The 25172-nt window shown below is 41.6% G+C and overlaps 2 protein-coding genes across 2 annotated transcripts; both read left to right on the top strand.

Moving 5' to 3' along the window:
- The first annotated feature begins 4563 nt into the window (after window positions 1-4563).
- LOC141800503 (B-cell receptor CD22-like) lies at window positions 4564-13339 on the top strand. The gene is made up of 13 exons (XM_074683081.1): window positions 4564-4945; window positions 5059-5149; window positions 5429-5778; window positions 5891-6097; window positions 6316-6582; window positions 8593-8853; window positions 9302-9568; window positions 10107-10376; window positions 10554-10814; window positions 11275-11356; window positions 11464-11524; window positions 12932-13131; window positions 13252-13339. The coding sequence occupies exons 1-13, from the start codon at window positions 4564-4566 to the stop codon at window positions 13337-13339; spliced, it is 2787 nt and encodes a 928-aa protein (XP_074539182.1).
- Window positions 13340-14187: 848 nt separating this feature from the next.
- On the top strand, window positions 14188-22466 carry LOC141800495 (B-cell receptor CD22-like). The gene is made up of 7 exons (XM_074683070.1): window positions 14188-14242; window positions 15280-15636; window positions 15747-15896; window positions 17480-17740; window positions 19142-19282; window positions 19594-19860; window positions 22174-22466. The coding sequence occupies exons 1-7, from the start codon at window positions 14188-14190 to the stop codon at window positions 22464-22466; spliced, it is 1524 nt and encodes a 507-aa protein (XP_074539171.1).
- The last annotated feature ends 2706 nt before the right edge of the window (window positions 22467-25172 follow it).

Below are 25172 nucleotides of genomic sequence, written 5' to 3'. Positions count from 1 at the left end.
AACAAATGAGCCATACAAAGTAATGATCCTCTCCAAATACAAAGATTACGAAAAAGAGACTGTAGACAAGTATTTTCTATTCTATTCTATTCTATTCTATTCTATTCTATTTTTTTTTTTCGTTGCTAGGCGCTGCTCAAGTAGCTGCCTGTTGCAGCAGCTCTCTCGTCTTTGTCCGTTTCTTGTAATTTTTTTCGTCTCTTTTTCGTAATCCAATTACATCGTCTTAAATTTTTTCAGATTGTAGTTTGAAAGCAAAAGTCAGTCTTTCCATATTATAGATTTCATGAATACTTGATACCGAAATGTTGGCTGCTGCCTTAAACACATGAAAAAATAATATAAACTTAGTATAAAAAATACAAGCATAAATTATATAAAATATTGTTGACATAAATTACATAATATAATATTAACATAAATTATTAAAAAAACAATATAATATGAGCTTCAATAAGTAAAAACTTGGACTCTGTAACAGTTAAACTATTACAGATGCTCTGATTCATCGCTCCACCACGTTTAGTCGCAGCACAGCGCACAGCCAGTCGGTGCAGTAAACAAGCTCGTCCCTATACGTCGCTATGATGGTGATGTGCAGCACTGACAACTGCCGGAAACTGTCATAAAATTGGTTGGGAGAATGTGTCAGATTAATTTAAATCCTAAAGGCTATTAATATTGTCGTCAAAAACTATAACTAAGGACATTTTCTCTATAATTTTAGTTAGTTTCAGTTAGTTTTGTGAACACAAGATTCAGTTTTAGTTTACTTATCGTTTTTGTTTTCTTTTCTAGTTTTTATTAGTTTGAGTTAACTGCAATGTATTTTGAATACTAGTTTTCGTTTTTAGTTTAGTTTTAGTTAACTATTATAACCTTGGCTCCAAGGCCTGCCCCTGACAAATGAGCAAAATAGCACGTGCAGTCCATTCAGCGTGTTTGCCTTGTAGAATATATACAGATCATAAGATCAAAATCCTGGCAGGAGGAGATGCACATGTATTCATTTAGAACCCGCAAAGTGACTTATTAAACCTGAAACACTTTGCAGCTGCTGTTTTGGCGTCTACATTTAGCACATTTGAAAAGCAGGTGCAAACGGTCACAGCTTTTCACACATTGTGGCGTGAAGGAGGCGTAGGTGCAATGACAGACGAGAGAGAAAAATAATCTTCTATGAGCATGTCAACTTCTTTGGACAGCTGGATATATTAATAGTAGAGATGTATGATCTATCCAGCAATGATGTTTTTTGGTTGCTGGATGACCTGAGGCCTCATTAGGAGCTAGTCATAAAAAGGGGCCATGCCTTATCTCCTATAGAAAAACTCTTTGCAGCACTGCATCTTCCTGTGACCTTATGTGAAGGAAAATCACATCACTTGCGGTATAGATTAATGCTATTTTGATTTAAAGCCACTTCTTGTAAGCCTACGAGTTATGTTTTTTTATGCAATTAGATCAAAAAGAAAAACACCACAAATGGACTAAAACGCTGTCACATGTTTTGTAACAAACTAAACTGAACTTTAACAGCCACCAGAAAACAGAAAACCATAGATAAAAGCTAAAAAAAAAATGATAATAGTGCCATTGACTGTAGCTCTGTTTTTTTTCCCTTTTCCTCAAAGCAAATACTTTAACTCGGGTTTTGTGTTTTCACCGGTTGTGCTAGTCTCCACCCCTGAGTAATGAAGGTTCATCTCCTGCGCTCTCCAGAAAGCGCAGGGGATGAACCTCCCTCTTTGTTCGGTGTTGGCTCAACTGAATCACCACTGCTGCTGAATGACGTCTGGATTATTGTTGGGCGTTAACGGTCAGTAGCCACGGTTACATGAAGAGTTTTTCGTCTTTCCGAATGGAATCTTTCTGAATTACTTTTCCGATAACAATAGTATACATGGAAAGGAATATTCCAATCTCTGGTCTACATGCGCCGCTAAAATCAAACAGAATAGTCAATGGGGCATGTGCAGTAAAAAAGACCAGCAGTCCAGTGCTGACTACTTGCCGCCATTTTCAAAATTAAGGAACGTCTCTAGTTGCGTCTTACTTCATATCTGAGCATGCGCTGAAAGAACGCACCCTGACAACTTTCCATTTGAGTGGATACATGATACCTCAATCGGTTTGGGGAAAGGAATATTCCACCTCTGTGAAACCGATTAAATGTCCATTCGGTTTGGCACTTTTCTTTCAGAATGAGGTGTATACAAAGGTTAAATTCTTTCCGTTGGAGCAAATAAACCAAATGCAAGTGGAATATTTGGGTCCATGTATACGTGGCTAGTGTCAGCCTAGACAAAGCACTGACCAGCTGCGTTCTGTAAGCAACGATAGTCCGAGTATCATGGCGGAGAGCGTGTTCCACATTGGACACAGCTTGTAACCCATCTGTCTGATTTCTCCACCTCCATGGCTTCAAACTTTATTTTTTGTTTACGGCCAGTCTGCTCTTCCAGACTCTCCATGGTGACAGTTGCTAGCACGTGCTATATCCTCATTCAAATAGGATGCTTTGCAACTGTTTTCAGTTGCGCAGGCAGTCTGAGTAGATCACCTGCAACATGCCTACCAATAGCATGTGCAACTTTTTAGTTTGTACACGCAATTTAGCACTCGTTATTTGGGGTCTCAGTAGATCAGGTGCTCAGTGTAGGGAAGCCTTCACTAGACCAACCAAACAGAGAGGGAGTGTGAAGGGAGAAGTTTTAAAAGTTGAGGATCCCAAAGAGCAAAAACAATATTTCTGTTTTTGCTTTTCAGTCATGTGGCATCGCTTGTGTTCAAAATCGGCTTCGCTCACTCGATGAATTCTCAGTGAAGCCAAACTGGAGCTCTCCATGAGCTTCAAGAATATCAGCTGACTGAAGTATCTTGATCAATGTCAGTATCTGAAAAACAACCTGTCCAGCATGCATCACATGACCCAAGATAAAATCAATCATTCATGGTTTCTGCAAGACACAGCTGGAGCTGCTTCACTCTGAGGTTTAGGCAGTGAATTTTCAAGTTAAATATTTTGCCCCTAGTGTCAGCGGGACTTTTGTTGCTCAGTCTTTTCCCTGTGCTACCACAAACAGCAAACTCTCCTTGACTTCAGCTGCTACAGTAACACCTTCATCTGTTGTGTTTTTACAGCTTTTATGCAAACTCTTTTTATGTCCATCACTCTGAAAAAGTTGCATCTCAACATTGTTGATTGTCTGAGCTTGAATCAAAGTTACTCCACATGTTCATCCTGTTCCGAGTCAAGCATCATCACTAAAGGTTTACCTAAGGTTTATCAAAGCAGACAGTAGGTTGAATCGTGCATGTTCATAGCAGGAAGAGGAAGGAAGGCTCACACATTTAACTGTCTGACTTCTTCCTTTTGATGAACACAGCGGAGCGTATTCTGCACATACGACATCTCCTCCCTGCTGTGAGTAGAGGTCTTCATTGGTATGATTGATATTTATCTGCACAGGTTGTGTTCAGTCCTTCTCCTGATGTCTTTGGTTTTCTCTGAAGTTTCACAGGGAGGAGAAGAGCAGCCATGAACTTGAACGCAGCAGTGAGTGTGTTGGTGATCTTTCTTCTCTCTCAGCCAGGTACTAAACATCCTCATTTTCATCTTAGTGTATTTAATTTAAAGGAGATTGATTTAGAAGAAATACCGTTTCTTTCTGCATTTTGATTATTTTAGTGGTGTGTTTCATGTTTTCACGCTCGCAACATCTTTCTGCATCCTTGTTATAAACCTGAGAGATTTACAGTTTGTACGGTCACATCAGTTTTGTATAACATAAGCTTTAATTGTGCATCCAAAGGATTTAGTGATTTAAGAAATAAGCAACAAACACCAGTATCAGTATCTTATTAAAGAACAAGAAAGCATCCCTTAAAAAAGGGAACCATACTATGAAGATGCATCAGGTTTTTCCCTGACGTCAGTGTGATGTTTCTGTTCTCATTGTGGTAAACCCTGAGCCGTTTATATAGCTAAAAATGAAGTGTAGTTCAGCCAGCTCCAGATACACATCTTTCACGTTGCCCTCTCCTCATCCTCACAATCACCAGTATCCCCCCTAATGAGATGATCTATTGAAGCTGTAGGATTTCTGGTCTCTGATTCTGCTCTGCTAAAACTGCTGCTGCCCTCCACCAGTGCTGTGCTCAGTAGTAGCAAAGTGTCATTTGTTCTCGCACATCTGTGGTCTGCAGCTCTCTTCCTTTAGACTCTACGCTAATCTGACCACAAACTGAACAGAGGAAACAATACAACAACACATCCCACACCCTGAATGAAGTGCTTTTACACTCCTTCCTGGTCTCACAGCAAACAGCTCGTCTGTGGTTTTTGAAAGTACTTTGAGAAAGAAAACTACAAAAGCCATTAACTGAAATTATTATTTTTTTAACTTTCACTGAGACATTTGTGATTGTAGAGACTTCTGTGACTGTTAGGTCTGCATAAAGAAGCTTCTCAGAAAAGATGTTTAGGGAAATGGATCAAAGACGTCTAGAGAGTGTCTGTAAAGATCTTTGTATCTGTCCTCTAATGTTATAAATGTGATGATGTTTCCTGTGCTCTGTGTTTCAGAGGTAAGGGGACAGACTGACTGGGGAGTGACTTACTTCTCTCATCAGATCTGTGCCTCTAAAGGATCAACAGTGGACATACCCTGCACCTACACATATCCACCCAGAATAGATGAGCTTGATACCAAAGTAGAGGAAACTCTCTGGTTCACCAAACTTAATGGACGCACATATGTGGATTTGGGTTCAGACCCAGACTACTCAGGTCGTGTGGAGTATCTGTTTAAACAGAACGACTGCACTCTGAGAATCAAAGACCTGAGAGAGTCAGACTCAGCTAAGTACACGTTCAGGTTCACAACAAACCAAGAAGAAGACAGTGTCACTGATTCACCTGGAGTCACTTTGACTGTCACAGGTATTTTTTCATTCTAGCATTGCAGTCTCATGTGATGTGATGTTTTTATCTTTTTGCAGACATAGGTGTAATGAATTTTATTCTAAAGCCTTTTCCTTTCCTCATTCATCCAGGCCTTCGAGTAGTGGTTGAGAGTGTATGGACTGAGGCAGATCTGAGGTGTGAGAACAGCTGTAAAGCGTCTGATTATCCTTCATATGTCTGGTATAAAGATGGAGAGGAAATGGATGAACAGACATCTTTTCTGAGAGTCTCTGACTTTGGTAAAAGTTACTCATGTGCTTTGAAAAACCATGAGGATCAGCGCTCTGCTGCAGTCTGTGAGTTTACCCAAGAAACTATTTGTATAGACTGTACAAATGACAGTTTTTGACATTTACCGTATCTGTGAACATGAATAAGTTGCTGCAACTTGAAAAATTTGAAGAGTTCTCTTCTTAAATTGTTGAAATGTAACTAATTTTAAATCCTGATGTGTTTCAGTGATTCAAGGCTGGGAGTGACTTACTCCTCTCATCAGATCTGTGCCTCTAAAGGATCAACAGTGGACATACCCTGCACCTACACATATCCACCAGTTATAAACCACCAAACTACTGTAATTCAGAGTGTTCTTTGGTTTACTAAAACAGATTATTATCGACGAACTGTGGATCTGAGATCAGACCCAGACTACTCAGGTCGTGTGGAGTATCTGTTTAATCAGAACGACTGCACTCTGAGAATCAAAGACCTGAGATGGATAGACTCAGCTGAGTACAAGTTCAGGTTCACAACAAACCAAGGAGAGGGCGGTGTCAATGGTTCACCTGGAGTCACTTTGACTGTCACAGGTATTTTTTTTATTTCTAATTTCCAGTCTCATTTTATCTTATTGTTTCTTTTTGCAGTCATTTGTATAATTAATCTTGTTTTTGAAACCTTTTTCTTTCCTCACCCGTCCAGGCCTTCAAGTAGTAGTGAAGAGTGTATGGACTGAAGCAGATCTGAGGTGTGAGAGCAGCTGTAAAGTGTCTGATAATCCTTCATATGTCTGGTATAAAGATGGAGAGAAAATGGATGAACAGACATCTTCTCTGAGAGTGTCTGACTTTGGTAAAAGTTACTCCTGTGCTTTGAAAAACCATGAGGATCAGCGCTCTGCTGCAGTCTGTGAGTTTCCTCCACACTAAAGGAATTCTTTGACTAAAGTTTGATGAACTGTTTCTACTTGACTTTAACTTCTCCTGTAAAACTCTTCTGTGAAAGTTAAAAATGTGTTTGCACTTATTATGTTAAACTCTGTGATATGATTCATGGAGTCAAAGTTTCACCATGTAGTGACTTTATAACTGAATGAAAAGTGTCTGTGTGAATGATGTTTTGTGCAGATGCTCCAAAGACTCCCTCTGTGTCACAAAGTCCCTCTGGTGAGGTGACGGAGGGTACATCAGTGACTCTGACCTGCAGCAGTGATGCTAACCCAGCAGCTACTTATACCTGGTACAAGAGGACTGTACGCAAGGGACGTCAAACTGACTGGACAAGCAAAAAATATTTCAGCTACATCCAGCCTTCTGACTCTGGAGAGTATTACTGTTTAGCAGAAAACAAACTGGGAAAGAGTCAGTCTGAGTTTTTCTCCATCAAAGTGAAATGTGAGATTAATTACTTTTTCAGCCTGTGGGAGTTTTTCCAAAACTCCTGAAATCCTTGAAAGTCAAACATACTGATTCCATTGAGCCCTGTAGCTGATTTCCACATTAATGTCCGGCTGTGTAAACTTCAGAGAGGCTTTAGTAAGGACAGGAACATGAGAAACAGAATGATGTTTTCACCTGAGTGTGATCAGATGATCAGAGATTGATTGTCTGTGTTTAACCCCTTAAGGAGCTCTTTGTATCTGCAGCTCACAAAGTCTGCCATGCAGCTGTAACATGTTTCTGTAGTGAAGCAGAAAAGACAAACCAAACACTGACTCTACAGACACCTTTTGTTGTCTTCATGAGTTTTAGGATCTCTGTAGTTTCTCCATGAAGCTTGGAGGGGAGGATGAGAGGAGCACAAAAGGAGCTCTGACAGTTTGTCACAATTTATTCAAGTCATTTTCTCATCTTCTCTTCTCCAGATGCTCCAAGGTTTTGTTCTGTGTCTGTGAATCCTTTGGGTGATATCAGCGAGAACAGTCAAGTGACTCTGACCTGCAGCAGTGATGGTTACCCAACACCTGAGTACACCTGGTACAAGAGGAGACAAAATAGTTATATATATCACAGTAAAGGATCAGAGCTTGTCTTTTGGTGGATCCAGTCCTCTGATTCTGGAGAGTATTACTGCTCTGCTAAGAATGATCTAGGGATGGAGAAGACATCTGGATTAACCTTTATTGTCGTGAAATGTGAGTGATACTTAGTTTTAAATCAATGTATGATTTATTTATCATTAATTTTTTATTACCTGATCATACTGATTGTATCTCCTTCAACTCCTATCTGCACTGTATCCACAGTCTGCAGCTTTGTGACACTGAGCCTCTTACATCAATTTAAAAAATAAGGTGCACTCATTCACAGTTTGCTCCAACTATTGGATGATCAAACCACACTGTTATTGTGTCATTTTTTAACCCAAACTTAAACCTAAACCCAGAATTTACAAGTCACGACCAGAAAACATTAGAGAGAATGGGCAAACTCTAAAAAGACCAAAGTCACTTTTGGGTGTTCCTCATATTCTTTTGAACCATGCTCTCTCCTCTTTTAGAGAATCAGGCTCAAATAAAATAATTTCAATGATCTCAGTAGTCCGTCTTAGAATAGTCTTTCAACATTTAGAATAGAATAGAATAGAAAATACTTTATTTATCCTCGAGGGGAAATTCAGGAGTCACCGCAGCATTTAAGAAAACAAAAGTAAGAAAGAGTATAGAAAGTGCAAAAAAAGTCCATAAGAAATTAGATGACGACATCCCGTCCACCACTCGTCCACCACTCTCCAGCCCAGCCAGTCTCCACCTCCACAGGGTCCAGGACTGAGCCTCCCCAGAAGTCTGTTCAGTCTCTGTCTCCTGGATCCTGTTTGCTCACAGCAGGCGAAGCTCCTCCAATGTGGCGCCGGCGTTCGATGTCAGCTCCAACAGCCGCGTCCGTGAACAGCACGATGCCGCTGGGTTAGCACAGCTAGCTCGTCCATCCCCCGGGGCTAGATCCCAAGTTCCCAACAACGATGGATGGAAGGACAGGTCCACGTCGTCACCTCCCAGCTCACATCCGAGAACCAGCACGTCGTCCTCACCTCCTCCTCCTCAGCTCGAGGGAAATCATCAAGCCCTACACTAGTTAGCATTGACATGCTACAGGCTGCTAACAGCTAATTTTGCATGTAAACAATGCAGCCATGGTTACATGTAGGATCTCCAGACAAACACAGGAGAAAAGTAGTAAAAAATATCGCCGAAGCAACAAAAAGTTTGGTGTCCGTGACCGACAATGAACCATACAAAGTGATGATCCACTCCAAATACAAAGATGACGAAAAAGAGACGAAAAAATTACAAGAAACGGACAAAGACGAGAGAGCTGCTGCAACAGGCAGCTACTTGGGTAGCGCCTAGCAACCAGATTAGATTAGATTTCTAAACAGTAAGAAATTCTGCTTTTCACCTCCAGATGCTCCAAAGATTCTCTCTGTGTCACAATATCCCTCTGGTGAGGTGATAGAGGGCAGATATGTGACTCTGAGCTGCAGCAGTGATGGTTACCCAGCACCTGAGTTCACCTGGTACAAGAGGAATCAACATGGACATCTAAGAAAAGGATCAGAGCTTGTCTTCAGGTCCATCCAGTCCTCTGACTCTGGACAGTATTCCTGTTCAGCTAAGAATGACATGGGGACGTCGACATCTGGATTAACCTCTATTGATGTGAAATGTAAGTATGTTTTTAGCTGACTATTGGTTTTCTTATGTTTTTTGTTTATCAAATCTTTTCCCATCAGCTCATTTTCCTTCACTTCCACAGTCTGCTGCTTTTTGACACCGTTTCTCAGATAAATGACATTAAGGTTCATCTGCTAACTATTATTACATACATAAATTTGATTGTGACATTAATCTGGGTTAGGGTTAAGTACCATTATTTATGCATGAAAGCACAGCATTGTGTGGTTGTGTGTGATCTGTGAGCCAAGACTAAATCTAACACATGTAAAAAAAAAAAAAAAAAAAACTTAACCTTTATTCCTCTGTGTTCTGTCTCATGTAAAGGGTTGTTTGTTTTAAGAGAGAGGCCCAACTAAAAACATTTCTATGCCCTCACCAGACTTTTAAAATGGCTCCTTGGACATTTAAATGAAATAAAAACATTTCTTCTCCTTCAGATGCTCCAAAGCCTCCCTCTGTGTCAGTGAGTCCATCAGGTGAGATAGTGGAGGGTAGTTCAGTGACTCTGACCTGTAGCAGTGATGCTAACCCAGCAGCTAGTTATACCTGGTACAAAAAGACTGGAAATCGTGGACGTCAAACTGACAGGAAGAGTCAAAAATATTTCAGCTCCATCCAGTCCTCTGACTCGGGAGAGTATTACTGTGAAGCTGAGAACAAACTGGGGAGTCGGACGTCTGAATCCATCTCTGTTAAAGTGAAATGTGAGTGAATCAGTTTGTATCAAAAGCTTTAATAAGTTAATAAATGTGTTTATTTTTAAGCTCTCTGTGCTGGTTAAACCTGATTGTTTTGTCAGTTTGTTGTATATTTGTTCATTCCTAAAGTGTCTGCTGATTATTACAGCTGTTCAGAAATATTGTTACAACGAATCTGTGGGCATAATTTAATGATGAAATTCTTTATCATAGGCATTAAAGCTTTCCTCTTTTAATTGACTCAGTGTGTTGAGAGAGGGTTCAGGTTTTAGATAAAGGCTGGATCAATTGGATGAAGAAAATCTTCACATTAGCAGTTAACCTGTGTTTTCTTATCATTAAATGATTCACATTTTACAGCAGGAATCGTCTAAAAAGATCTGAAACTTTTACAAAAGATAAACAAGGATTTTTACAAGACACAAGGATCAGAGCCTCAAAGCTTTTACATCAGATTTTAAACACTGTAGTTCTAATTTCATGCTGTGGACTGAAAATGAAAAGATTTTAAGTTTTGTGTTTAAACAATTTTATTCTCCTCCAGATCCTCCAAAGCCTCCCTCTGTGTCAGTGAGTCCATCTGGTGAGATAGTGGAGGGTAGTTCAGTGACTCTGACCTGTAGCAGTGATGCTAACCCAGCAGCTCACTACACCTGGTACAAGAAGGATGAAGATCCAGAACCAAATCCTCTTGGAAAGGGACCACAGCTCCTCTTTAAGTCCATCCAGTCCTTCGACTTTGGACTTTATTACTGTGAAGCCGAGAACGAGCTGGGGAGGAGGAAATCTGAACACACCAATGTTAATGTCATGTGTAAGTGAAACTGTTCATTGAAAAACAACATAATGATGACATCATAAGAAAATAAGGATTTAATGCCTTAGACTTTTGGAGATGTAAGAATTTTATCCTGTAAGTTAAAAATGTTAGACGTCAGACCTCCTTTTATACTTGTCCCTTTTTTCAACTTTATTTTTCAACTCTCTCCAGATCCTCCAAAGCTTCCCTCTGTGTCAGTGAGTCCATCAGGTGAGATAGTGGAGGGTAGTTCAGTGACTCTGACCTGTAGCAGTGATGCTAACCCAGCAGCTAACTACACCTGGTACAAGAAGAATGAAGGATCACCAAAAGCTTCAGGAGAGATATTTACTATTGAGAACACAGGAGCTGAACACAGTGGGGATTATGTTTGTGTTGCCCAAAATGAAAAGGGACATCATAACTCCACTGTACATGTGACTGTTGTGGGAGGTGAGTTTAACATGCTACTTTATGTGTTATAAAATGACGTTGGTCTGGTCTCATTTCAGATTGACTGATTGATTTTCTGCTCATTGATTTCAGTTCTTATGATTTTTGATGATGAGTGTTTCTCAAAAATAAATAAACCTGCCTATAGTTTTTTTGAACACATAGTCTATTGCAGTTAACTTCAACATGGACTTCAGCCTTTTTCTTCATTCATAGAAATATGAACACTTCACTTTCTTTAACCTTTGATAAACATGACAAAATATAAACCAAAGCTTTTAGGACGATGAATAGGAAAATCAAACACATAAAAATACATCACAGTAGTGATAAACTCAGCTAAGTACAGTAACTCTTTCTCAGTGTTCGTCAAGTCCATCTATAAATTTAAGAGTCATGTAACAGACTCATCCTTACTTCCATTTCTTACAATTCATGACTCAAATCACCTTTTTTTCAGGATCATGGAAAGGGATCACAGCAGCTACAGTCTCCGTCATCATGATCGCTCTCATCCTCATCTTTGTCGCCATATGGATCATGTGAGCTCTTACATTCCACTAAAAGATTGTTCAACCTCAAAGTCAAACCATGTCAGTGTTGATATTTATATCATAGTTTAAATATTTCAATGAATGTGCTCAAATAGAAAGAAGAGGACCCGTAAGCAAGAGTCTGAGCCCAGAGAGAGACCAGACAACTGTGACCAGGTGAGGAGATTCAGATCCTGTGGTTTTAGCTCCATCCTTGTTGCTTCTGTTAGCGACAGATCTTAATATTTTACTTTGAGTGAAATTAGAAGTTTGTTTTTTATGTTAGGAAAGAGATCTAAATCTGGATCACAGGTTTTCTAACCCATCAGCAGCTGATGGGAGCACCTGTGATGTCCAGCTGAGAGAGGCTGTATAAGAAGCCTGAGGTCTCCCTGTTCAGTTTCTGCTCAAGAGAAGCTCGACACCATCAGTCGGTGTTCTTTGTCCTTTGTTTACAAACAAATTCCTTAAAGTTTCAACACAAAAGAACTGAAACTCTGGAGATGTTGTTCTTTCTAATTCTTGAGCTGATATTTTGGCCTTCTGAGCGGCTGGTGTGTGTGACCGGTGAGAAAACCTGGTTACTTTTCTCACACCACTTTGAATTTTGCATTAGGAGCTAATGCATAGAGAAGTGATCAGTAAAATCTCACTGGGTTATAATCATCAGTTCTTTCTACTCAGTCCAGGTAAGACTCTTCTGACGTTATTCAGAAGTAGTTTGGTGTGTTTCATCGTCCATGTGTGACGGCCCTGACTCTAGCCTCTGTCTTCTCCTCCTGAAGCTCTTAAACCAACTTTTCTACACAGACCTCTCAAAGCTGTGGTCATATCTGCTGCTTTGCACCTTTTCCAGCCACACACACACAGATGAGCACACTCCATCTAACGGAATAGAAAGTCAGGAAAAAAAATGTCACAACCACCATAAGAAACGCAGATTAGGAGAAAGCTCTGCCTTTTTCAACACACCCAGTGCCATCTCTTTGTAGCCGCCCGCAGCTGATCCCACCTAGAACGATTAGGTTTGCAGTAAAGTACTGATGTTTTATGGTGACACAAAGGTGTGGCTCCAACTTTACTTCTCGTCGATGGAAAACCAAATACACAAGTATTGAGCATGCACTTGTGGAATAGGGTAATGGAGGCCGTCAATTGGTCGTTTTCTGAACAACTGTCCAGCCAGTAGGCTGTACTTGTGATTGTGGTTGCGTGAACTTCTTGGGAAGTGGATGGAGGGAACACGTGACTGAGAATTAGTGGATAATGATGGTTTCTGTTGGATGGATGGACAGTGGCTGCCCAGAGAGCTCCTGAGGGAAATAAAAACTACCGAGGTAACCAGTGCAACACAACCAAAGGCTCCAACTGAAGCACAACAATGCCTTGAGCAGAACTCACAAACTATTTCCCATCTCTTGTGAATGACCAGGAACTGTTACTCCAAGAACAGCGTTAGTTTCTTAAACTAATGTTGAATTAAATATCTTTTCCTCTTTGAGTTCAGTTGTAACCCCTGTCTTTGTTAGTGATCTGAGTCTGTCTATGAAAGAAAAATAATTCTCATGTGTTCAACGTCCACAGATCCAACTGTCAGAGCAGCAGAACGATCTTCAATATGCCACCATCCACTTCTCCAAAAAACAGGAGGAGAGTATCTACTGCAACGTCAAAGCAGCCAAGCCCAAAAGAAAGAAGAAAACAAATGAGGAGGAGGAAGACGTGAAGGAAGAGTTGGTTGAGTACTCTGCTGTTAGATTCAACAGAGCTGGTCCAGCCCAGAGGTAAACACCTCTTAAAGTTATACTCTTTTTACTCCAATTCTTCTCTTTTTAACTTTATTGTGATCAGTGTTGGGCTGTAAACGTTTCATCTGAACACTTTATTTATTTCTCTCTTTGAAGCAGAAATCAGGAAACTGTGGAGGATCCAGCTGCTTTGTACAGTAAGGTCAACAAACCCAGCAGAAATCCTGGACCCAGAAACCTCTAGTCTGCATTTCTCCTTCACTTCCAGATCAGAAGTCACTGGGAGCATCAAACTTCATCATCATCAGCGCACAAAATCAGAATATATGGAAGTATGAAGCTGAGTGGACACCACAGCATGACACGTCTGCTACAGATATGTGAAATTTTTGATTTCTGGAGTGTCAAAGACGCAGAGTCAAGACCTTAAATTCTTTTAATTCATTTTTATATTTTGTTTCTTTTCGCTCTGCGGTCGTCTTACCGAGCTTTTTATCATAGCTTTGAAGCGTCTCCTCTAATTTAAACAGGATTTTTCTGACTTGTTGAAGACCATGTAAGTATTTGAGAAAGTGTCAGTGGGACTTTTTTTGTAGCTCTGTCTTATGACACCTACAGACACCCGGAAACTTCTCCTCCACTGCAGCTGCTGATCCAACACCTTTCTTTACTGTATTTTCACCTTTTATCCAAACATTGGTCAGTTTCTTTTCTTCCTGTTTTTTTTTTTTATCTTAATATGTTCTAAATAAAACAAACAAAAAAAAATTCAACAACTTTGTCAGTTCATCTTCAACAAACATAAAGTCCCCATGTTGCTTATAAAGGTGTCATTGCTGTAATGCTGTTTGGGAACTTGTTGCGGGTATAACAGTCACACCGAAAGGAAATGATGCTGATATATTTTAACAGCCTGACATCTTCCTCCTAAAGACCAAACGGACACATTTTCTGCAGAGACGACCTCCTCTACCTGCTGTGAGTAGAGGTCTTCATTGGTATGATTGATATTTATCTGCACAGGTTGTGTTCAGTCCTTCTCCTGATGTCTTTGGTTTTCTCTGAAGTCTCACAGGGAGGAGAACAGCAGCCATGAACTTGAACGCAGCAGTGAGTGTGTTGGTGATCTTTCTTCTCTCTCAGCCAGGTACTGAACATCCTTATTTTCATGTTAGTGTATTTAGTTTACAACAGATTTATTTTTGACACCTAATTTATTGTATTGATTCAATGTTTGATAGTGAAGAAGAAATACTGTTTCTAATCATTTTAATTATTTTTCTAGTGAGTTTCATGTTTTCACGCTTGTAACATCTTTCTGCATCCTTTGTTATAAACCTGAGATATTTACAGTTTTGTACGGTCACATTAGTTGTATAACAGAAGCTTTAAGTGTGCATCTGAAGGATTTAGTAACTTAAGGGAAAAGCAACAAACATCAGCTTCAGGATCTTATTAAAGAACAAGAAAGCCTCTCTTTAAAAAGAGAACCAAACTTTAAAGATGCATCAGGTTTTTTCCCTGACGTCAGTGTGATGTTTCTCTTGTTGTGGTTAACACTGAGCTGTTTATCCGGCTAAAAATGGAGTGTTGCATGCAAGTTAGTTCAGCCAGCTCCAGATGCACGTCTTTCACATTTCCCACTCCTCATCCTCACATTCACCAGCATCCTCCCAAATAAGATAATCTATTGAAGCTGTAGGATTTCTGGTCTCTGACTCTGCTAAAGCTGCTGCTGCCCTCCACCAGTGCTGTGCTCAGTAGGAGCAAAGTATCATTTGTTCTAACACATCTGTGGTCTGCAGCTCTCTTCCTTTAGACTCTGTGCTAATCTGACCACAAACTGAACAGAGGAAACAATACAACAACACATCCCACACCCTGAATGAAGTTTTTTTACACTCCATCCTGATCTCACAGCTAACAGCTCGCCTATGGTCTTTGAAAGTACTTTGAGAAAGAAAACTACAAAAGCCATTAACTGAAATTATTATTTTTTTAACTTTCACTGAGACATTTGTGATTGTACAGACCTCTGTGACTGTTAGGTCTGCATAAAGAAGCTTCTCAGAAAAGATGTTTAGGGAAATGGATCAAAGACGTCTAGAGAGTGTCTGTAAAGATCTTTGTATCTGTCCTCTGATGTTATAAATGTGATGGTGTTTCCTGTGCTCTGTGTTTCAGTGGTAAGGGGACAGACTGACTGGGGAGTGACTTACTCCTCTCATCAGATCTGTGCCTCTAAAGGATCAACAGTGGACATACCCTGCACCTACACATATCCACCCAGAATAGATGAGCTTGATACCAAAGTTGAGGAAACTCTCTGGTTCACTAAACTGAACAGAAACCATTATGTGGATCTGATATCAGTCCCAGACTACTCAGGTCGTGTCGAGTATCTGTTCAAACAGAACGACTGCACTCTGAGAATCAAAGACCTGAGAGAGACAGACTCAGCTGAGTACAAGTTCAGGTTCACAACAAACCAACAAGGTGGTAGATTTACTGGTTCACCTGGAGTCACTTTGACTGTCACAGGTATTTTTTCATTCTAGCATTTCAGTCTCATATGATGTTTTTTTTTCTTTTTGCAGTCATTTTTAGAATGAATTTTATTCTAAAGCCTTTTTCTTTCCTCATCGATCCAGGCCTTCGAGTAGTGGTGAAGAGTGTATCGACTGAAGCAGATCTAAGGTGTGAGAGCAGCTGTGATCTGTCTGATAATCCTTCATATGTCTGGTATAAAGATGAAGAGGAAATGAATGAACAGACATCTTCTCTGAGAGTCTCTGACTTTGGTAAAAGTTACTCCTGTGCTTTGAAAAACCATGAGGATCAGCGCTCTGCTGCAGTCTGTGAGTTTCCTCCACACTAAAGAGATTCTTTGACTTTAGTTTGATGAACTGTTTCTACTTGACTTTAACTTCTCCTATGAAACTCTTCTGTGTTTGAAAGTTAAAATGTGTTTGAGCTCTTTGGGCTCTAATTTCATGGCGCAGTGCAGGGAGCGCAAGCCTGGCGCAGCCTGCGCAGTGCTAATTTTGTGCTGCGCACCGCCGTGCTCTGCCAATTTGACAATTTAGTAGACCGTCTGCGCAGAGACGGGTGTGACTGCGCCCCAGGGGTAGGTGTCGGCAGATTCATGTTGGCGTAGTGACAATTTTGTGCCAAAAACAGTGCAGAAAGTGCGCTGAAAGCTCGCCAGCTCCAACCCGGTCTGTTCTTGACGCAAGGCGTAGCGCACACTTTGCAGCTGTAATTTGGTGACAGGCGCACATGTCAACAAATTCTCAGAGGCAGGTTTCCAGAGTGTCAGGCACATTTTAATGCAATAAACAATCACAGCAATCACTATTTAATGTAACCGTCTGAGCCAGTATATACATTTGTATCTATATTAACTGTCCCGTCACATCTGATGTCAGATTAAAGCCGTTTGTCATAATGGAAAGTTAACCTGACGGCAGCTGGAAGTTTGATGCACATCTTACAATTAAACAATCAACACCCTTAACATCTGATACTGAGTATATATCTGGTTCTCTCATTTCATTTAATTCAAAGAAAAGAGGGAGAGAAAAGACAAAAAAAAGACAAAATAAATGTATGTCACTCAGGATTTACCCGTGATTTCCCATATTTCTTTGTTTTAGTCTTTATTTTTAACGTGATCTAAAACGATGGAGTACATTATTGTGAGGAGGATGAGGTGGAGACACCAGGAGAGTATACAGTATATCACCAAAGGTTCTGCTCTTTGGCAAACCAGGAGTGCAGGTGGATCAAAAGTATTCTGAATGGATAAGCCAGCTGTGTAACTCTCTCTTCATTTTGTACTCCTATTAATGACAAAGGAACAGATTAAATCTGTCCCAGGAGCTGGCCCACACGGTGACGTGCTTTATGTCCTCTGATGAGCCCCGCTGTCCTTTCTCCTGCTGCAGGGACAGCGGCTCTGACCGTCTCCGCTACCAGCACGGTTTCCGGGGTGCTGGGGATCACTCAGACCAATCAGACGCTGCGCCTCGGCCGCAGGGCATTTAAAGGCGAGGAGAGGCGCTTATTTGATTGATGACAACAGCGCTCAGCTGTGTTAAACCCACTCACGGCTTTTCTCCTCCCTCTCTGCCATTTGCGCGGAGAGAGGCCTGGACGCGCAGCTCTGCGCTCTTCTGCTCCTTCAGTGCGCCTCTCTTGGCACTGCAGGAAACTTGCAAAGTGCGCGTGGCAAAGGCCGGCACAGGGCAGGTGCGCCTGGTCTAAGAAATTGGAGCCCATAATGTTTAACTCTGTGATATGATTCATGGTGTCAAAGTTTCAACACATAGTGTTTAAACATTTAGATTTCTAAACAGTAAGAAATTCTGTTTTTCTCCTCCAGATGCTCCAAAGACTCCCTCTGTGTCACAAAATCCCTCTGGTGAGGTGATAGAGGGCAGAGATGTGACTCTGAGCTGCAGCAGTGATGCTTACCCAGCACCTGAGTTCACCTGGTACAAGAGGACTCAACATGGACATCTGAGAAAAGGATCAGAGCTTGTCTTCAGGTCCATCCAGTCCTCTGACTCTGGACAGTATTCCTGTTCAGCTAAGAATGACATGGGGACGTCGACATCTGGATTAACCTCTATTGATGTGAAATGTAAGTATGTTTTTTGCTGACTATTGGTTTTCTTATGTTTTTTGTTTATCAAAACTTTTCCCATCAGCTCATTTTCCTTCACTTCCACAGTCTGCTGCTTTTTGACACCGTTTCTCAGATACATGACATTAAGGTTCATCTGCTAACTATTATTACATGCATGAATTTGGTTGTCATATTATTCTGGGTTAGGGTTAAGCACCATTATTTATGCATGAAAGCACAGAACTGTGTGGTTGTGTGTGATCTGTGAGCCAAGACAAAATCTGAAAACATGTAAAAAAAAAACTACCTTTTTTCCTCTATGTTCTGTCTCATGAATAGGGTTGGTTTTTTTTAAGAGAGAAGCCCAACTAAAAACAATTCTGTGCTCTCACTATAGTTTTAAAAAGACTCCTTGGGCATTTAAATAAAATAAAAACATTTCTTCTCCATGGAGCTGCAAGGTGGTGCAACGGTTAGCGCTGCTTCCTCCCACAGTCCAAAACCATGCTCACCAAGTTAATTTCCTAGATGTGAGCCTGTGTTGTCTGTCTCTGTGTCATCCCTTTGATTGACTGGCGACCAGTCCAGGGTGTACCCCACCTCTCGCCCAATGACAGCTGGGATATGCTCCATTCACCTGCCACCCTGAACAGGATAAGTGGTTCAGAAAATGAATGAATAAATGGATGCATTTCTTCTCCTTCAGATGCTCCAAAGACTCCCTCTGTGTCACGTAGTCCCTCTGGTGAGGTGATGGAGGGCAGAGCAGTGACTCTGACCTGCAGTAGTGATGCTAACCCAACAGCTCGTTATACCTGGTACAAAGTGAATAGAAATGGAGGACGTCAAACTGGAAACACAAAAAAAAAACAATTCAGGTCCATCCAGTCCTCTGACTCTGGAGAGTATTACTGTACAGCAGAAAACAAGCTGGGAAAGAGCCAGTCTGAGTTGTTCTCCATCAAAGTGAAATGTGAGTTTGATGACTTTTTTTTATTCTGAGCAAATTTTTATCATATTCATAAAATCCTTCAGACAAACATGTTGACTCCGTTAAGCCCTGTAACTGATTTCCATGTTAAAGTCTGGCTGTGTAACCTTCAGAGAGGCTTTAGTCAGGACAGGAACATGAGAACCAGAATGATGTTTTCGTTTTCACCTGAGTGTGATCACATGAACAGAGATTGATTGTCTGTGTTTAACCCCTTAAGGAGCTCTTTGTATCTGCAGCTCACAAAGTCTGCCATGCAGCTGTAACATGTTTCTGTAGTGAAGCAGAAAAGACAAACCAAACACTGACTCTACAGACGCCTTTTGTTGTCTTCATGAGTTTTAGGATCTCTGTAGTTTCTCCATGAAGAAACTGACAGTTGGTCACAATTTATTAAAGTCATTTTCTCATCTTCTCTTCTCCAGATGCTCCAACGATTTGTTCTGTGTCTGTGAATCCTTTGGATGAGATCAGAGAGAACAGTCGAGTGACTCTGACCTGCAGCTGTGATGGTTACCCAACACCTGAGTACACCTGGATCAAGACAAGAGATTTTGGTTATCACAGTAAAGGATCAGAGCTTGTCTTCAGGTCCATCCAGTCCTCTGACTCTGGACAGTATTATTGTTCAGCTAAGAATGATCTAGGGAGGGACGGGACATCTGGCTTAACCTCTATTGATGTGAAATGTGAGTGAATATTATTTTTTAAGTCAAACTCAGGTGTACACCACTAGCTCACATTTCTGCCCTTTGAATACTGATGTGTGCTGTGGTGAAAAAGGCTCAACTGAATACATTTTATATGAGTTCAACAGTTGATATTAAAAAATGAAACTTTTTCAGCAAAATAATATAAAAACACTATTCTTCTCCAGATACTCCAAAGCTTCCCTCTGTGTCAGTGAGTCCATCAGGTGAGATAGTGGAGGGTAGTTCAGTGACTCTGACCTGTAGCAGTGATGCTAACCCAGCAGCTAACTACACCTGGTACAAGAAGAATGGAAATCGTGGACGTCAAACTGACATGAAGAGTAGAAAATATTTCAGCTCCATCCAGTCCTCTGACTCTGGAGAGTATTACTGTGAAGCTGAGAACAAACTGGGGAATCGCTCGTCTGAATCCATCTCTGTTAAAGTGAAATGTGAGTGAAACAGTTTGTATCAAAAGCTTCAAAAAGATAATAACCGTTTTTCAAAGCTCTCTGTGCTGATCAAACCTGATTGTTCTTTTAGTTTATGATACATTTTCTAATTTTTATAGACATCTGTCCGTACAGCTGTTCAGAGATATTGTTACAAGAGGTCTGTGGGTATAATTTAATGATGAATGTTTCAAACATGAAGCTGAAAGCTTTTTTTCTTTTCAGTGAGTCACTCTGGTGGATGGGTTCAGGTTTTAGATGGAGGCAGTATCAGTAGGATGGAAACATCTTTAATAAAGTAGTTAACCTGTGTTTTCTTATGATTAAATGATTCACATTTTACTGTAGCAGTTGTCTGACAAGATCTGAAACTTTTACAAAAGATAAAAAAAACACTGATTCATACAAGACATGAGGATGAGAGCCTCACAGCTTTTATTTCAGTTGTAACACTGTAGTTCTTATTTTATACTGTGGTATGGAAATGAAAAGATTTTAAGTTTTGTGTTTCAATAATTTTATGTCCCTCCAGATCCTCCAAAGCTTCCCTCTGTGTCAGTGAGTCCATCAAGTGAGATAGTGGAGGGTAGTTCAGTAAATCTGACCTGTAGCAGTGATGCTAACCCAGCAGCTAACTACACCTGGTACAAGAAGGATGAAGACTCACCAAAAGCTTCAGGAGAGATATTTACAATTGAGAACACAGGAGCTGAACACAGTGGGGATTATGTTTGTGTGGCCCAAAATGAGGAAGGACATCATAACTCCACTGTGCATGTGACTGTTGTGGGAGGTAAGTTTAACACGCTGGGTTAGTCGAGAAATGCTGAATAGAAACCAGTGACTATGGAAGAGTGCTGCAGCTTGAAATGCCCGTCCACAGAAACAATGTCATTAATGTAAATAGAGAAAAGCACTGGGCCCAAAACAGAACCTTGTGGCACGCCTCTATTAGCCAACAAATATACAGATTCAGCCTGATCTACTTTAACACAATGATACCTCTATGTGACGACTGTTTAACAGCAGCTGTTGATCAAAGTGTGTCAGTGAGTCCATCAGTTGAAATCATGAAGGACAGATCAGTGACTCTGACCAGTAGCAGTGATGCTAACTTAGCAGCTAACTACAAGAAGGATGACATCACATTTTAATATCTCATAAGTGATGGAAAAAGAAAAAGAGTAATTTATCTAAAATACCTATACACCTTCTCCACCTATTTCTTTATTTTCAGGGATCTCAACATTACAAATACATCTCATAAGGCTGACTCTGATGCTCCTCATGATGACTCCTCTGCTTCTCCTGACTCTGTGGATGAGGTAAAACCACCTCAAGTCAGCAGTTGGAGCATTGATCCAGGAAGAAGAAAACTGGCAGCTCCACCACTGAACCAAATGAACCTGCAGAGATGATGGAGGTGAGACTGAGAGACTGCTGAAAAAACTTTCCTCCTTCACTGTTATGATAACTTGGTACAGAAATACTCTGAGAAGAGATTAAGATGAGGTGTGAATTAAAGTTTGAAAGGAAAGCAAACCTGATTGAAGACATTTCAGATATAATCTGACCATGTTTCATCAGCTGGGCTCTGATCCTGTCTATGAGAACGTCTCAGCCGTCCCTGCAGCACAGACAGAAGACACAGAGGAGCAGGAAGACATGGTGTGAGGTCCAGAGAGGTGAGAGCCTCCTGCACTGAAGAAAACAGACTGATTCAAACTCAGGGTCACATTTCCAAGTGTAACTCTAGTTTTATCCCATTTCCTCCAGACGCAGCTGAACCAGGGGAAGAACTCAATGATGAGAGCGAGTCAGCAAAGGGATGTTTAGTATGTTGGTATCTGAAAAAGGAAGCAGACTGGATCATTACTTCTAAATAAATCACAGAGAAGGAGTGGTATTTAAAAAAGTGTTACAGCTTCTTATTCCTTTTCTTAAATGTACATACAAGTTAAATCAGTGATAAAACTGTTTGTGTTGTTTCTGAAACTGAGGATTTCTATGTTTTGACTTTCTGTTGTTTGTTAGTTCTATTCTTATTTTTACTCTTCAAATTAAACAATTTCAAATCAATTCAAAATCCATCACTGTGTAAAACTTTTTTTAAGATATTGTTTCTGTCTTTTTAAATGAGTCATGTTGTCATTCATTCCTGTACAGTAGGGGGCAACATGTGCCTTTAAACTCACAGTCTGCCATGAGAAGAGAAGTAGTCACAAGAAACTGAATGTAATGAAGCAGAATCTGAGAACCAGTGAGACAAAAAGTGAATAAATCAAATCACTAATTTTTTCTGTTCCCCTCCAGATGCTCCAAAGCCTCCCTCTGTGTCAGTGAGTCCATCAGGTGAGATAGTGGAGGGTAGTTCAGTGACTCTGACCTGTAGCAGTGATGCTAACCCAGCAGCTAACTACACCTGGTACAAGAAGGATGAAGACTCACCTAAAGCTTCAGGAGAGATATTTACTGTTGAGAACACAGGAGCTGAACACAGTGGGGATTATGTTTGTGTGGCCCAAAATGAGAAAGGACATCATAACTCCACTGTACATGTGACTGTTGTAGGAGGTAAGTTTAACATGCTGCTTCATGGGTCATAACATGACGTTGGTCTGGTCTCATTTCAAATCGACTGATTCATTTTCTGCTCATTGATTTCAGCTGTTATGGCTTTGGATGAAGAGTTTTCTCAAAAAGAAATAAACCTGCTTTAGTTTTGGAACATGTAGTCCATTAAAATTAACTGTGCTATGGACTTAGGTCTTTTCCTCTATTCATAGAAAAATAAACACTTCTCTTTCTTTAACCATCAACAACAAAAAGTACAAAGCACAGATTTTCAACTGATTGTAGGAAAATAAAACAAACACATCAAAATATATCACAGTAATGATGAACTCAGCTAAGTACAGTAACTCTTTCTCGTTACTTGTCAAGACCTTCATTTCTTGTGAAAAGTCTTATTACACACTCATCCTTCCTCCCATTCCTTACAATTCATGACTTAAGTCACCCTAAAGGTCCCATATTATGCTAAATTCACTTTAGACTGGTTTTGTAACAGTAATATGCGTCCCCAGCCTTTCTACAAACACCCCTGATATGAGAAATTTCTATTATCTCCTTCTCTTGCTGATAGACAAAGTTTGCTTTTAGGACATGTGTGCTCCAACACGCGGTGTTGAAATCTGCCTTGCATGACGTCATACAAGGCAGAGGTAAAAAAAAAGTAACTCCTCCAGGCCCGCCCCTTGTACTGCCCCTTCTGTGCAGCGCGTTTTTCACCTTGGCTGCTTCGGTAAAACAGACATGGTGAAGGTACGAGCGAAGCACAGCGGCTGCTCTGTTGTTGGCTGCACAAAAATGCACAGAAGTCTCCATCTCATGATGTCACAACGGGGAAAGTTGGACACAATTGCGGACGCCAAGGGGCGAGGGGGGGGTTCTGAAAGTTACCCCAAAGGGATAACCACTAAGATCTAGAAGATCACAGGGAGGGGGAAAAAGGTGAAATAATAATGAGCGGAGTAAAACAGGCTCCTTAAACAGAGACAAGACTCAGGAAAATGAGAAACAAAACCACCACTGCCAAGCAGCTGAACAGAAACTCAAACAGGAGACCCTCCTTAAACAGAAAACACTAAAGATGGCTCGAAAGGCCTAACACAAAGAGCTGGGTTAGAAACCAAGACCCAGAGACCACTGCCACAATGAAGACAACAGCTTAAACCCCAAAACAGGCACAGGGGGAGCGTAGGGTGTTTGATGAAACACAGTTCACAGGAAACACTGAAACACACTGGAAAACACTGAACTCTCTGAGAAAGACGAGCAACTGCTCACTACCTCTAAAGGTGAGACAATGAGCCAGTGCCAGAAGCTGGAGCCACTGCACCTATGAAAGCTTCCCCCAGCTGCTCCAAATCAGGAGCAATCAACCACACACACACACACACACACACCTGACCCTGCCCTGAGGTGATTGCCTCAGAGACTCAGAGAAGCCAAAACTGAGAATCCTTACAGGACCCCCCCCCTAAGGGACGGCACCTGACGGACCAGCCCCCATATCCCGTTGGCGGCGGCGGAAGTCCTGGATTAATTCAGGGTCCAAAATGTCCCTACCAGGAATCCAGGCCCGCTCCTCTGGACCGTACCCCTCCCAGTCAACCAGGTATTGTGTCCCGCGCCCCACCCGACGACTGTTCAGAATACGCCGAACTGTATACACAGGCTGGCCATCAACCAACTGGGGGGGAGGGGGGGGTGCCTCTGCTGGTGCCAGAGGGCTAGAGTGGACAGGCTTGAGACGCGAAACATGAAAGGTTGGGTGGATCCTCATTGACCGAGGGAGCAGGAGGCGAACTGTGACCGGGTTTATTCGTCGGATAATCTTGAAGGGGCCGATGAACCTGGGCGCTAGCTTGCGGGACTCCACCCGCAGGGGAAGGTCCCTGGTGGAGAGCAACACTCTCTGACCAACCCGGTACGGTGGTGCTGGACGCCGGCGGCGGTCTGCAAACCCCTTCTGGCGGGCCATAGATTTCAGAAGTGAAGCTCGGACTTGCCTCCAAGTAGCCTTGCAACGCTGAATGAACTGGGCAGCTGAGGGCACCCCCACCTCTCTTTCCTGTTCAGGAAACAGTGGTGGCTGGTAACCGTATTGGCACTCAAAAGGAGAAAGGCCAGTGGAGGCATTCTGTAAAGTGTTATGGGCATATTCTGCCCAGGCAAGTCGATCGCTCCAAGTGGTCGGGTTCGTTGAGACCAGACAGCGGAGGGTCCTCTCCAAGGTTTGATTGGTTCGCTCTGTCTGACCATTGGTCTCCGGATGAAACCCTGAGGACAAGCTAGCGGAAGCACCCAAAAGCGAATAAAATGCCTTCCAGAAACGGGAAGCAAACTGCGGACCTCGGTCTGACACGATGTCAAGAGGAAGACCATGGCGGCAAAAAACATGCTGGACCACTAGCCGGGCTGTCTCCGGTGCAGAGGGGAGCTTGGGTAGGGGAATAAAGTGGGCTGCTTTGGAAAAGCGGTCCACCACAACCAGGATTACCGTGAACCCCTTAGAGAGGGGAAGCCCTGTTATAAAATCCAGGGCCACATGTGACCAAGGACGATGAGGGACAGGCAATGGTTGCAGCAACCCAGCAGGGGCCCGTTGTGGCGTCTTGTTCCGGGCACAAACCATGCAAGCCGCCACAAACTCCTTCACGTCACCCTCCATCCGAGGCCACCAATATCTCCTTCGAAGGAAATCCAGAGTGCGTCGCACTCCTGGATGGTTTGTGAGGCGAGACGAG

This window comes from Halichoeres trimaculatus, unplaced genomic scaffold (assembly GCF_033239565.1).
Source record: "Halichoeres trimaculatus isolate MK-OKI-2021-1 unplaced genomic scaffold, fHalTri1.1 fHalTri1_scaffold_2, whole genome shotgun sequence".
Classification (NCBI taxonomy): Eukaryota; Metazoa; Chordata; class Actinopteri; order Labriformes; family Labridae; genus Halichoeres; species Halichoeres trimaculatus.
The sequence above is the reverse complement of the archived record's forward strand: the minus strand, read 5'-3'. Positions and strand labels throughout refer to the sequence as shown.